We start from the raw sequence: 15,748 nt of genomic DNA, 5'->3' as shown, positions 1-15,748 counted from the left end.
TATTTTCTGTAGCATAAGTATCTTGATGAGATGAAGTGAAAAACTGTATCATTATATATATCATGTGATCACTATTATTTACCAATATCATTGTTTTATATTTTATTACTTGAATCAATTCATGTACACCATGAATTTTTATTTACTAATATATATATATATATATTCACATAGTGTCTGTATCACACTCCTATAAGTCAAATGCAAGTCAAGTTTGAGTAATATTCAGTGGTTGGTTTTGGTAGCTGACCGAGCTAATGTAAGTGTTTACATAATAAAAATATGGAATGTTAGTCCATATATATAAAAATCTAAAACTAAAGAGGTCAACCAGATTGCTTGCAGAATGTGATCAGACTAGAGACGCTAAAGATGACGTATACAATAAGTATGTAAGCTAAGATAACATGCCGTCACCTGTAGTCATTCAATTGTTTATAAACATTAGTCCAAGCTCCCTGCTTGAGACAACTACCCCGACCTATTATTCAAACGGCCTACGTGATCTGTAGCGTGTCTCATTCGATTGTGTGTTTCGTATGAAACTATGTCATCTGATAGTATGGTTCATATGTTCGAACTACTGTCTGTTCCTTCATAACTTGTAACAGAGATGGTAGACAGGCAGAAGAGAGTTAGCTATCGTCATTAGAAGACCTGTACCTCTTTACCTAAGCTTTATCATGTAGAGGAATAGGATTAGCCATCATCATTGGCAGAAGCGATCAAGCTATCGTCATAGAAGACTTGTACGATCATACCTGATCTTCATCATGTAAAACTTCAGAAGAATATACTATTTTTATACTTGTGTTTTCTACAAGAACCTCACCGAACCATGAGTTTTAACACATCGTCGTAAAGATAATACCGACTTCGTAAGTGATCTACAAAACCCCAGACACTCCATTGAAGATGGAAGTGCAATACCAACCGACTTAGCGTATAGATTATTGCTAGTCTAAGCATTACCTCATAGGGCGCCTTATCATACAGGCACGAGCCCCTAATATATACATATATATATATAATATATATATATATATATATACTATATATATATATGTATGTAGATATAGATAGAATATATATATATATATATATATATATATATATATATTGTATATAGTTAAAATTGAAGGCGGTTCTATCAACCAGTAGACATCAGTCGATGCAAAGGTGAAGGACAATCCTTTATTCCCATTATTTATACTTTATTGTCGCGACGTTTCAAGACATAAAGTCCCATTATCAAGCTAAAAAAAAAGATAAAACAAAAGTTAAAATCATAAACTCGGAATACATACTAAAAGATTAAAAAGTTTACAAATATAAAAAGCAAGTACAAGAGTAGGGAGGAGTCAATACCATAAAAGGTGCTGTAAGCACAGACCGAGTGACAATTCGGGCCGGGTCAGCTTCGACGTTGAACTCACGAGAGGATACGTATATAATACATATATATATATATATGTATATAAGACATGGTATATGAATATATATATTATAAGATACTATATATCTTATATATATATATAGATTGACTAGATAATATAACACCGTATATATTATATATATACATTATAATTATATATATATATATAATATATAGAAGTATGATGATAGAGAGATAGATAGCTAATGATAGTAGAATATAGATAGATATATCTATCTATATATACGTATAGTCATTAGATAATGAGAGAGATATAAGATATATCTAGATATAGAGATATCATATATATCTATATAATATATAGTATAGGATAGACTAGATAGAATATCGATGAAGAGAGATATATATCGGATAGAACGTACGAAATTATACAGATAGATAACTATAGAATATATACTATAGATAATATAGATAATATATATAGAGATTATACTCTATATATCGATCCTTACTATCATATGATCTATATAATATATATAGATATCAGATATATAATATCAATAGAGAGATATATGTATATATCCAGGAGAGATAGATAATAGTAACATACTCTATATATTGATATATCAATATTATCAATATATAGACTAAATACGTATCCACATTCCATTTATAACTTATAACTATATATATATTAGCATATATATATTATATATCATTATACTATATAGATATATATATATATATATATACACCATACCGTATATAGATATTATATATACATACGATAATTATACGTATATTATATAGAATATATATAATATAAGATATATATATATACTGCTCTATGATATATATATATCTATACTGTATATATACATATATAGGTATATAATATATATTATTATATATATATATTCTCATCCATATTATCCGGTATATTTATATCTAATTATTATTATAATATCGATCATATATAGATATATATATATATCATGGTATATATTATATGGTCTCAGATAGAGTATATAATATGTAATATATATATATATATAATATTCAGACCTATAGATATATATATGTTTTATCAATGACGTATATACTATATAGGTATATATACGTATATCATATATTCTATATATATATATATATATATATATAATTATATCAGAATATATCTATATATATCATACTAGATTATATGCATATATCACAGATTATATGATATATATAGATATATAATATATAGAAGAGACGATATATATAATAGATTACGTATATATATAAGATATAAATACAACACATAATAACACAATATATATATACATATAATATCATTATATATAATATATATAACACCCACATATAGATATAATTACATATAATATTATATGTATTATATATTATACATATCTTAATTTATATATATATCTATAATATAATATATATATATATATATATATATAAGGCCTACTTAGTTAACAAGTAGTAGGAGAGCACTGTAATATAAGGTTACTTTGGGTGTTTAGGAATTAGGTTTTGGGTTGTATTTTTATTTGAAACGATATTAAATTGTTTTAGTATGATAATTTAAGGTGTACTTTTGTTTGATTGATCAAAATAAAGCAGTGCAATGTTAAAATAGATAGTTATAAGCATTTTAGTTTAAGGGGTACTGGGTATTTGGCAGTTATAAGCCAGTTATAAGCATTATTAGAGGGTGTTTTTGCATTTCCACAGCTGGTTCTAGAACCTATTCCCAAGTAAAAGTGGGGGAGCACTGTATACATATATTTATGTAACTACTTGGTAAGTACATATAGTACATAAAATCTTATTTTATTATAAAAATTTCATTTTTGTGCTTGTTCTTTAATATTAAAGCAGCACAATAGATTGCCAGTTACAGTAGAAATATAGGAAATGTACAATGCAAAAAGTGATCTCACAGAATGCATGAGACACAGGCAGTATATGCAACTAACAATTTTAACTTTATATTGGTCAGAGAAGGGTAGGAAAAATTGTGCATGAATATTGAAATTTCACATCAAATCAAACAAAATAGTCCTCTTCCCATTTATCCTGAATTTCTTTACTTATATGCATTCTAAGTTTTCTCCACTCTTTTGCTGCCTTAGTTCTATGTTGTAGTATAAATAGGAGCTGCTTCTGGTTGTTCCACCCATGAAATATCAGAGAAATTTTTCAATATCTTAAAATGGATGAAAGTAGATCCAGACATTGTTGGCATGTAATGGGAAGGGAAGAAACAGCAGGTATGGAAGAGACAGGACTTGGACCATGTGGGCATTCACACCACTAAATGCATAAGACAGGAGTGGGGAAAAATCAAAGGACATTAAATACAGTAAAGGAATAGTAATCGGACAAAAATGTTAGATGAGAACTATGATGGACTTACATTTTTGTGAATGCAATTATTGTTTAAAATTCAGCAGCAAGGTGTCCATTAGCTTTGACATTATTGTAGTTACCATAGTTAGGATGTTGGATGGACCCTCTTTTCATGTTTTCCATGGGAAGAGAATTTAAAAGCATCCCATTTCTTCATCACTGTAGTTATCATTTCCTCCATAAACTTCACATTCTTTGTAATATATTTCTCCTTTGTTTAATGAATTATTTCTGGTTAGGACATATTTTGGGTGCTGTTGAACAGGGTTGGAGTAATTGTTATTGTAATTTAATTAAATGTAATTAATTACAGAATTTCATGTAATTGTAAATTAAAATACAGAATTTCATGTTATTTTAAATTAAAGTACGGAAAGTAATTGTAATCAATTACAGGATTATGTGATTTGTAATTTAATTGTAATTTTTTCAATTACAGGATTATGTGATTTGTAATTTAATTGTAATTAAAAAATTGAAGTGATAAGGGTATGGCTCCACTAGTGCTAATAAATACTGTTTTAATATGACCTCTGCTCTTCTATCACTTACACTTCTAGAAATAAATTATAAAACCCTATGAGCTTGATTTGCTCATCTCAATATGTACACTATTTCCCGTGCCAAAGATTAGTGTTTACTCACACCCAAATCTCTTGTGATTTTAACTGTAATTGTAATTGAATTTGTTGTTAAGTAATTGCAATTGTTATGCAATTGCTACTTCCAAATGTAATTGTAATTTACATTTTTTTAAAGTAATTGTAATTGTGATTTATTTCAAGTGGAATTACTCCAACCCTGCTTGTGGAATGATACTGTGTTAATTTTGGAAACTGGCATGTAATCTGATTTAAGCCTGTCATTCCATTAAAAGTTGAATTCGTTGCCTTCTTCCATAGTTTTTGAATCCTTTAATAACATAATTTAAGATGGAAGTCTGGCATCTCATACTGAAAAAGTCTGTTGTTGTTGATATTACCATAATCAATTTATGTGATCAAACATATGAAGGAAAGAGAACGCAGAAGAAAATAAAGGATAAAGGTATGTCACCAAACAGAATGTTTTGGTACATGTAGGTACAGTAATATAAATTAGAAGAGATAAGGCATAATTGCATGGCTTTGTAAATTACCAAGGTTCTCTTCTAATTTGGGTGTCATTACCTATTATGCTAGTAGAAAGACCACTCCACAGTTTTTCAGTAAAGGGAATGAAAGACCTGTGACAGTGTCATACGTTTTAATGTGACAGAAGTTCTCTGTGGAAACAATTTGGTGACTTTCACTTTAAGCATACTTCCCAAAACAGTTTAACAATCATTGCTTGAATTCTAGACTGTAAGCTTGAGTCATATCTTGGAAAAATGTTTCATTTATTATAGAACCAGCTAAGTTAAAAAAGTTGGTTGATGATCCATTTTTATCAGTGCTGCATTTATTGATATGAATGAATTCAGACAAAGAATAAAGATAAATTACTGATTGTTATATGTTATGGGCTGTGAAACACAATAGCCCTTGACCATAAAAATTTATCTTTGTAAAACACAATAGCCTGTGACCATAAAAAGTTACCTTACAGGAATTATTGTTCTGCATAACTGAGTAAAGTTCTCAGGTCCACTCACTCAGAATCTGTATGTAATCTGTTCTATTACAGCTATCTAATAATTTCTAAATCTTTCAGGTCTAATATGGCTATTGTCACTCAAGATGCATTTGTATTCAGTGGAACCATTAGAGAAAATTTAGACCCAAATGGAGATTCAATAGACACACAGGTTTGGCAGGCACTTAGGTCATGTCACCTTGGTGGTTTAGTACAAACCCTTGGAGGTCTAGAGGCTCGCGTTGAAGAAGCAGGGCGATCCATGTCAGCAGGACAGAGGCAACTTTTTTGCCTTGCACGGGCATTATTATGTCGGACCAAGGTGTGTATATAATACCGAGATGTAAGTCAGTGAAATTTCCTGTAGTAATTCCTCTAGAGCCCTGATTGTTTTGGAAGCAGTCTGTGGGAAAAGAACTAGGTATCCACATGAAACAAGTCATAAGTTCCTAGGAGAAGCTAACAAATGTGAGCCTCATGCTGTCCATACAGTTTAGACACCCCATGGAAACAGGAACATCCCTGAGTGCAATTTTGCCAAAACTATACGCCTGTATTTTTGGAAGAACTCTGTTTAATCAAGTGCTGCATGAGCACAGGTGTAGGATTTACTCCCTTTTTTGTACTTAACAAATAAACATACAAGTTGTCATGAGTAATCTTTTGTAAATTTTTAAGAATGAACCAGTAAATATAGCTGTAATGGGACTTACTATGTAGTTTTATTTATATTTACTGTAAATATTAGTAATTAAATTAGATACAGTATGCATTCCTTGCTATTGGTTGTTGATTGGTAATTTAATCACTTTTATATTTAGCCTTCAAAAAATAGTCATCCTTGGTTGTTATCTACTTTTTATATTTCATGTTGAACTACTATGTACATATACAGTATATGTTGCCATCAGTTATATAATTGTAATGCTTTAGGTAATTCAAGCTAGAAATTATAAGTCAATTATATTGCTTTTGCAGATTGTATGCATAGATGAAGGAACTTCTCAACTAGATAATGAAACAGACGAGCAAATTCAGCAGACAATACGGAGCGTATTTCGCAACAAGACTGTTCTCATAATTGCCCACCGTGTTCATACTGTGCGTGACTGTGACAGGTGTGTTCTGTTTAATTCTTTGTTGTAACTAAGGGATGCATTGCTTTTTCTTAGTCATACTATGCATTCCATCTCTTATTTAATCCTGTAGGGGCTAGTGCCATCAGTGAACCTCTTGTGGTGCACTGTAGGCATTACTTAAGGATCTTTGCAGTGTGCCTTCAGCCCCTAGCTGCAACCACTTTTGTTTCTTTTACTGTACATCCTTTCATATTCTCTTTCTTCATCTTACTTTCCACCCTCTTCTAACACTTGATTCATAGTGCAACTGTGAGGTTTTCCTCCTGTTACACCTTTGAAACCTTTTACTGTCAATTTCCATTTCAGCGCAGAATGACCTTATAGGTACCAGTGCTTGGCCTTTGGCCTAAATTCTATATTCAACTCAACTCATCTCTTATTTAATGATTAGTAATTCAGTTGATTTCTATATTCAACCCTAAATCAATATCCACCGTACGTTAATATCTAACTTATATTTTATTTACTATATATACGTAAGTATTGCTATCATTTTTATTTTAATAGAATTTTAATCTTCTTGCCAAGGTTTACACTATAAGTAGTAGCTCCAAGTAAGGACTTATAGACATCTCATTTTTCCTCATGCAGATGCAACCAGAAGGAACAAGCTTTTTTTAATTGACTGCTGGAAGAAAGTTTTGTATTTAACTGAGTATGAAATCACCACCCTACAGGGAAAGTTCCCACCTCAGGTGCAATCTTTGCCACTCTTTAATTCTGTTTTTCATAAAGCTGATATCTAAAAGTGTTCTTTTGGTTTTTTTTTATGTTTGTGCATGAATAAATAAATTCATCACTTCCTGCATGAGATTAGTTGGGATGTGAAGCTATACATACTTGAAAGAAAAAGAATTATAGTTTCTTCCAGTTGAATATTCCTCTTCTAAGGAAAACCCAGTACTCATATGTCATTACCAGTCATCCTGAAAATCAGACTGTGCCTTGCAACATCAAAATGATATTTCCAGGAGTTTTTTGTTTCCAGTTGTTTGCTCCAAAATAAGATTTTATTTCCAGTTGTTTGCTCCAAAATAAGATTTTGTTTCCAGTTGTTTGCTCCAAAATAAGATTTTGTTTCCAGTTGTTTGCTCCAAAATAAGATTTTGTTTCCAGTTGTTTGCTCCAAAATAAGATTTTGTTTCCAGTTGTTTGCTCCAAAATAAAATTTTGTTTCCAGTTGTTTGCTCCAAAATAAGATTTTGTTTCCAGTTGTTTGCTCCAAAATAAGATATCTTTGTACATCCTAGATTTAACAATATGATAGGCATATTTTCAAAAACCCTCTTGGAAAATTATGATTACATAATGCTCATTGGACAGGTATTTTATTATTATATTGTAGAATTGTGATGAATTTGGATCATTCATTATCACCCTTTTCATGATTTCATCCCTTGTAATAGAATAGACTACATTTGTTTCATTTAGTACCAACCTTTACACCTGATGCTCTTGATGAGTACAGTATACTCTCCTGGGCTGTTTTCTTCCACTACAGATCCATTACTTATGCCCTTTCTACATTTCTCTTCAAGGATTCACTTGTTCTCCCTCCAGTGATTAGTCTAAACCCCATTCTACATTTGGCCACTGAGATTCATTAAAGCACATTAAACCATTGCTTCAGTGTGGGCCATTGGAGCAATGAATACTACCAGACGCCCTTGTAACTGTCATGGTACCAAGAACATTGAGAAATGTAGCTCTTTGTATCCATGGCATTCGGTTATTTTTCTCAGATAACAGTGCTTTGAGACCTCAATTGTCCACTGATGAAAAACCAGATCGATATGATCATTCTTAAAAGACAGATCAGAGCAGAGGAAAACTTTTTCATAAAAGAGACACTTGTAATATAATGTTTGAGGTATTGCTTCTGTGTTAGATAAAAGAGATTGAAGAGGCCCAAGTCATTGGACAGCTATGTCAGAATCTTTCCTTTGTCACCATCAAATTTAGTGAAAACCTCAGCCTAACACTGACAGCTCATAAGCTAATCCTCTCATGCCTTCATCCAAGATCTCTCTGGAATAACAATGCTAGGGGAACATATACAAGGAAACATCTCCAAGAGAAATAGTGATTTCACCAAGGAAGGAAGACTGCAACAGATATTTCTAACTACTGTAGTCTTCTGAAGATGCAGTATCTTTTGCAGAGGACAAAGAATGTCCCAGGAAGTAAAATGACATGGGCCCTGCTATGCTGAAGACTTTTTCAAGTGTGTAATTGTTGACCAAAGCTGTGGGAAAGATTTCACATAATGAGTCTTTCTCCGGTCTACCATGGTCAGAGATGATTGTAGCATCACGATTTTAGTGGGTAAGGTTAATGAGCACATGAAAAAGTAGCATCTGTTGAGGACATTCAAGTTTCTTCACATCTCACCTACCCAATAGCACCCTGTCATGAAATTTGGGGTGACATTTGCAGCTCTTTCAGAATGCTCAGCTATGACTGCAGACACTGTCGTGTTCCAACAAAGAACTTAACCCTTCCAGTCAAGAGACCTTTGGAAGTCCTGCATGTCCCAGAGCTAGAGCTGTAATAAGCAATATTTAATTTTCACAGTCTTTGAAGTTACTAATCATGCTGTGATTGCCATTCATGCCATAGTAATCAAGCCACAGAAGTCTTTGCTACTTTGAAGAGCCATGAAACCCATCATTCGGTGGGCTAGTGCAACAGAGGAAATCTTTTTATTTTCAGGAAGGAGAAAAAGAAGTTCTTATATTCTTCAGGGGGACCCAGTCAAAGAAAGGGAAATAATCATGTGTTTGAAAATTAAGGAAATGACATCAGCACTTCATAACTGACTTAATAGTTGTATTTTGATACCTGCTTTCCACAACTGAACCAAAGTGTTAACCCTCTTGCGCACAGGGCGAAAATATAAGGGTGTAAGGTACACAAATTTTCACCCAGGCCAAAAAAAACACATGCATGGAAATGTTTTTTGGTAAAATTCAGTACATCCGAACTATAACTGATATACGCCTCTGGTTAGTGTTATTGTCTGCAAATTGAATTATTTCTTAAAGCAATCAGAGCATCTTTACGAGGCTTATAAATAATAAAAGCGATGTGATGAACTTGAAATTTTAAAGAAAAATTGTTGATATTTTTTGGAAATAATCATGAAAAATGTAATAATTAGGTATAGGGAGTTTGTTTTATACCTAAATTGTGATGTTTGATTTTTGACGTAGAAGCAATAATTTTGCTATAAATGTGTTTGCTAATGGGATGTAATTGATTAAAAAATACTAATTTTTTATGGAGTGCAATTTTCAGATTTTCCAACCAACGTATGTTGACGTTTTGTTTTGATTGGACCAATACTGTAGACTGAGTATGTTTATGTTGTTATAACCCAGAATTATTTGTATATTTCATTGTTGAAAAATAAATTCAAGTGAAACCATCAAGTCTGAAGATAAATAGGTTTCTGGGTTCCAGCAGGTTTGTGACTTTGAATGTTTGTCCAATGGTGATAGGGAAATCTCTTCTAGAACATATGACAACTCTCAAAAAGTTGGTTCCAGAAAGAAATTACTGAATAATTAATACAGAATTGGATAACAACACTTCAGGTGGGCAGGAATGGGTTATTAACAGATGAGTGTCAGATATGCTTTTTACACAGTGAATAGATCTGGATAATTTGTGAATTGGAATAAATGTTAAAATACAAAACCAAATGTATTCTCCCAATACGCATTGTTCTTTCAGTTACAATTAGTGCTAATTTTACTTATCCAATTTGCTTATGCCCCTTTTGAAAAATCGTCTTTGGGAAGTGGCAGTGACTTGAGTGGTAGGTATAAGAATGTTTATACCTTTCTAAGTTCAAAGATGCACAGCTCTGACAGTTTTCAAGGTAGACTGCTCAGTTTTGTTTTATTTTGTAGCTCAATATATTGTGATAGTCTTCATTTTTTTACCACTAGCACACCCATATAAAATTGACCTAATTATTGCAGTGCAAAAAAGTTTTAATTATAGCAAGCAAAATATGAAAAAATTTATGACACAGAAGGATCACATTTCCCATAATAAAAGTAGCAGTTACCCATGTGATACAAGCAAAAAACTATATATACATATTTTTTTTAAAGATGCATACCTCCTACAATTTTCAAAGTAAATGGCTCAATTGTATTTAATTTGGCAGCTGAATCTCTCTCTCTCTCTCTCTCTCTCTCTCTCTCTCTCTCTCTCTCTCTCTCTCTCTCTCTCTCTCTCTCTCTCTCTTTCATACACAGAAAAAAGGTTAATGATGTAATTATACAATAGAATTGTTAAACATTACAAAACAAATAAACATACACATAAATAGGTATAAAAATACCAGAAATGATTCTCATCTTGTCTACTGGTTTTGTGCAATTTTTGTTTTTTTGTTTGTGTACACCATCAAAATGCAAAGAACTTAAATTTGGATGATATCTATGTCAGTCATCTGTAAGCAAAAGGGTTAACAGAGCTTTTAATAGAAGCTGATAGTGTATCAAGAGACTTGGGATTGGTACAGATTTAGAATTTTGTAGCCAACATAAAGATATACTTTGTAGTAATGAAGACCAGTAGTCCCTTGCTTAGCTGATGACTTTAGGTAGTATATGATTATTATGTATTATTTAGATATCTTTTGTTGCCAGCTAGATGATTTTGTAATGATTATGGTGCCTTTCTTTCAGAATACTTGTCATGGATGAAGGAGAAGTGGTAGAAAGTGGTCGGCCAACAGAGCTGCTCAGCAATAGGGAATCTCATTTCTATTCCATTCTTCATTCACAGTAATAGCAATCAGAGTGTTACACAAAAATAATAATAAAATTCAATGTATTTTTCTTTTAAACTCCAAAGACTAAATGATTTTTCATGTAACTTTTGTAACTTGATCTCTCAAGATATTTATTTTTTATTTCATATAGTATAGTGTACCAGCAGACAGTGTCCATTCATAAAATTCCTTTATCTTGTGAATTGATTGTGTAAGATTAAACAGTGTCATTTATATACTGTATTACAGTATGTATATGGTGTTGTCACTATCTAGGAAAACTTAGATTTTGACAAGTTTAATTTAAATATGGATTTCAAGAAGTTTTTTATTCAGATTTACTTAAAATTTCTACAGTGCTGTGCAAAATATTTTAGATGAATTTGGAATTTATTTTGAGGTAAGAGTTTTTATGGTCTTACAAATATTAGGAAATTTGTTTAGATTAATACATTGTATTTCAATTTTATTATGAAAGAACATTTAACATCATTACAGAGTGGAAACCTTTATTGCTGAATATGAATTGTTGAGAAGTGATTACAGTTGTTTTGATTATAGTTTTGATACATACGTAATGCATAAGGTCTATATTGTAAGTGCTAGTAATAGTATTTTTTTTTATCAGATTTGTAAAAATGTCTTTTTCATGCAGTAGTTATGACTGTAAATACCTGTAATAAACATATACGTATTGCTCTAGTGCAAGGCTTTTTGAAAAGGGTATTTCTCATCAATATACTAATATATTTAGCAACGATTTAAGATTATTTCAGGAATATGATCTTTTACTAAAATCTATTTTCAAAGAGTCCACATGCATTTCCATGAGAAAAATTACTAGAGTAGGAATATTTTTTTATATTTGCATATTTTTATAACTTTGAATTTTGTTTACTTATAAGTATATAGTATCTACTATGAAACTTTGTTATAGAGAAAAGACTTATATTAAAATATGTACTTTCCCAGTTCCTCAACATGATTCACATATAGGCTATTTACATTTTAGAACAGAATATTGCTATGATGATCTATATTTTCTAAGGAATTCATTTCTAACATGGCCAGTGTATGAGAAATAAAATTTGTCAAATTATTTTAATGTATTTAAAAAGTTTAGGTCATTTAGTAATTTCAATACTGTATACATATCAACTGTTCATGTTTCCAGTATTGGTAGAATAATTGTCACCCACAATGGAACAGATCTTTCAGTTTGTAAAGTCCTCAGTGAATTTTATCTGGATTTTTCAATTGTAAGTAATAATACTATAAAGAACATTTACAGTCTTTAAAAACGAGGATGAAATTAGATGCTATTCTTGAGTGTAGATCTTTGTATATTGTTAAGAAATACACTTAAAGTCCTTAAGCTATATGTACATTTTATTATATTCTTAAGTATATACCAAGACTAACACTCAAGAAAAGGGTCTTATGTTATCCAATAATGTCATTGCAAAACTTTATGCTTTCAAGATAGATTATAGTGAACATTTATTGAATAAGACAGTTCAAATAGTATCTGAAAGCATTTATTTTAACCAAGTAATAATGAAGGAATATTCAGGAATGCATTTCAGTGTATTCAAGATAATCACGTGTATTTTAACCAATGCATAATAACAATTCAAGTATCTTTTACATATTTACTTTTAGAAAAATAATGTCATACCTTTTTAGCAGTGTTCTGATGGTATATGATTCTGGCCATTAATTTAACATGTTGAAGCCATTAGCTGTACAGTATCTGAATCTTATTTAATTCTCGTTTCAAGAACTAAAGTAACATGTAACCTTGAGCTGGTCACTTGCAGGGCATAAATTCTAAGTTTACAAGAAATATGCTCATGAATGCTCTATAGTAAGGAGTTGAGTGCCTTATATGTCATCCAATTTAATCATTTCAGATTTATTACTAATTCAGGTTTTGATTACAGACTTAAATATAAAGGAAAACTCAGAAATATGCTGATATTTTAATCAAAATTTAATTTTTAAATTAAAAACAAATGCCCTGAAGCTAGCACTCACTTTGAAATTTCACTCACAATAATTGTAAATTTGTCTTCCTCTTGAATTTTTGTGTCTTTAAGCAAACCACTTGAATGTCTCCTATAAAAATGTGGAATAGTGATTAATCTTGGTAAAGGCTGTTATATTAATTTTTCAACTTATTCAGACTTTAGTTAGTTAATAATTGTGCAATAATTTAAAACGTTATTAATGTCCATTGTCCATGAATGACTCTGGTTAAAAGTTCCTATACTTAATCTTTTTAGAAACCAGTCTTATAAGAAATGACCTCATAATCATTTATCACCAGGCTATGAATGGTTTCTTCAATACTTTGTTAATGGAAACAGAAATGTTCTTCCTTTCCTTCCCTTTGGTTCCCTTCTAGAACAGCTGAAATGTCCCACTTTTCTCTTCCCCTCAAAGAACAGTAATAATTTATGGAATTGAGGCTGTATGGTTTTTAGCACATTTCACTTAATAATGTATTTTATTCATATAAGTAACCTAACCTATCATATCCATTGTCCAGTAGTACGTCTCTCTCTCTCTCTCTCTCTCTCTCTCTCTCTCTCTCTCTCTCTCTCCTCTCTCTCTCTCTCTCTCTCTCTCTCTCGCTCTCTCTCTCTCTCTCTCTCTCTCTCTCTCTCTCTCTCTCTCTTTCTGTGTTGGAGACTGCTGTCCATTGTAAATGCCAAACTTTTACATCTTAAATGAGATCTTTAGGTCTCTTGACTAAATAATAGTTTGGGATTGTGCTTATTTTCATTCCAAAGCTATGTTGTCTGTGGATTTCTGTGAATACCTTGCTTTTGATAATGTTATAAGGAGACAGGTTGGATAAGAAAAAAACTGTATTCAAACCACTGTGATAATCTTGGCATAAACTGTTGTTGTTATAGAATTCTACAAAGGTGGATGGTAAACTGCAGTTACACAAGACTAAAGAAATTCAATTTCTATACTAGTCATGTTTTCCACTGAGGTGACTGATTGTACATTCTGCAATTAAAAAAAGGAATTAGTTTTTTTTATTTTTTACCAATTAATATCTTCCTAAGTTTCAAGGGTATCAGCCAACATTTGTTTTTATTGTAATGTTAATTTTTGTAGGTTTCATCTACCAAAGTAATCATAGTAATAATAAAACCAAGATCCTAAAGCCTAGGCCTATGGCCTGACCCAACCTTTTGCAGTCCCCTTCTTCCTCTGTGAGCTTGTTGAGTTTGCACTGGACCGGCCTGATTAAACAAAGGAAGTACCCAAGTTGAGAAGGGTTACCCATTCACATCTAACTGGTACTACCCATTTTCAGCCACAATAGAGTAGGCACATCTCATGTTCTGTCTTTGTATCATGTGCTGGCTAATTACAATACTCGACAAGATATTAGCATCAAGCAGCCTAATAGCTTGTCAAATTTTGAAGGAACTGAAAAGTTACGAAGAAATTTCCTCAGTCCATTAGGCTGTTTACAGGGTGTAGAGAAAGGGGTGGAGCTTAGACACTGACAAGTCGAGAGCACTCGGTCACTTGTTTGGAGGTTCAATAAGCGGTTGTATATATTTTTTGGTCAGCGCTTCCAAAGCAATTTTTGCCTACATATCACTTGATTGCCCCGTGTGACCTTAATATGGGTCAAGATGGTGATTTGAGTCAAAAGATAATAGTAGAGATATGTCATTGAAGCAATCTGGCTTTAAAACAAAACGGATATCGCATCAGCTGGGTGTGAGGAGGTATTCAGTTCTACTCTGGGTTGCTAGATTTTATGAAGGTGGCATCCATGAGATTCCGTCTCAGAAAAAGCACCATGGTATGCCTAGGAAGACTTCTGATCAAAGTTTGACTGTTCTCAAGCATCAATTAGAAAGTAATTGACGCCTGAGAACAGTCAAACTTCAGTCAGAAGTTTTCTTGGGCATAATAGGCAGGGTTGCCATTTTGAGGAATTTTGTTTCCACTAGTGTGGCTTTCTGGTGACATCTGGCAACCCTCCGTGGCTTTTCTAACCACAGGCCACGGCACTGAGGAATAAAATTCATCACTTTGCCTTTTTATGTTTTGTTATGAAAATAAGGTTATAAAACATATTCTGCTTATTTATACAAATGAAATTTATTGAAATCCTTTAGTTTTCTTCGTCATAATTACTTTATGCTCAGCTAGTGACGTAGTTTATTTACGTCACTGAAAATAATTGTACATCGGAAAATATGCAGTCTAACCATTAAATTTTCCACATTTTAATCATGAAATCATAACTAACGTAAAAAAGAAGAACTGCGTATGGTAACACTGCTAAAAGCCAATGTTGTGAAGAAAAAACGACAACGTTGATACCAGGGTGCTTTTTTTTGAGATGGAATCTCA

General features: G+C 31.8%; 1 protein-coding gene across 1 annotated transcript; it reads left to right on the top strand.

The window, feature by feature from the left end:
- Window positions 1-5,506: 5,506 nt before the first annotated feature.
- Window positions 5,507-14,401, top strand: LOC135225837 (ATP-binding cassette sub-family C member 10-like; the record flags this gene model as incomplete). Its single annotated transcript, XM_064265372.1, is given in 3 exon segments — window positions 5,507-5,750; window positions 6,407-6,546; window positions 11,271-14,401. Coding segments are annotated over 3 exon segments (487 nt in total), but the record flags the coding sequence as incomplete, so codon positions are not given.
- Window positions 14,402-15,748: the final 1,347 nt, after the last annotated feature.

This window comes from Macrobrachium nipponense, chromosome 13 (assembly GCF_015104395.2).
Source record: "Macrobrachium nipponense isolate FS-2020 chromosome 13, ASM1510439v2, whole genome shotgun sequence".
Lineage (NCBI taxonomy): Eukaryota > Metazoa > Arthropoda > Malacostraca > Decapoda > Palaemonidae > Macrobrachium > Macrobrachium nipponense.
The sequence above is the reverse complement of the archived record's forward strand: the minus strand, read 5'-3'. Positions and strand labels throughout refer to the sequence as shown.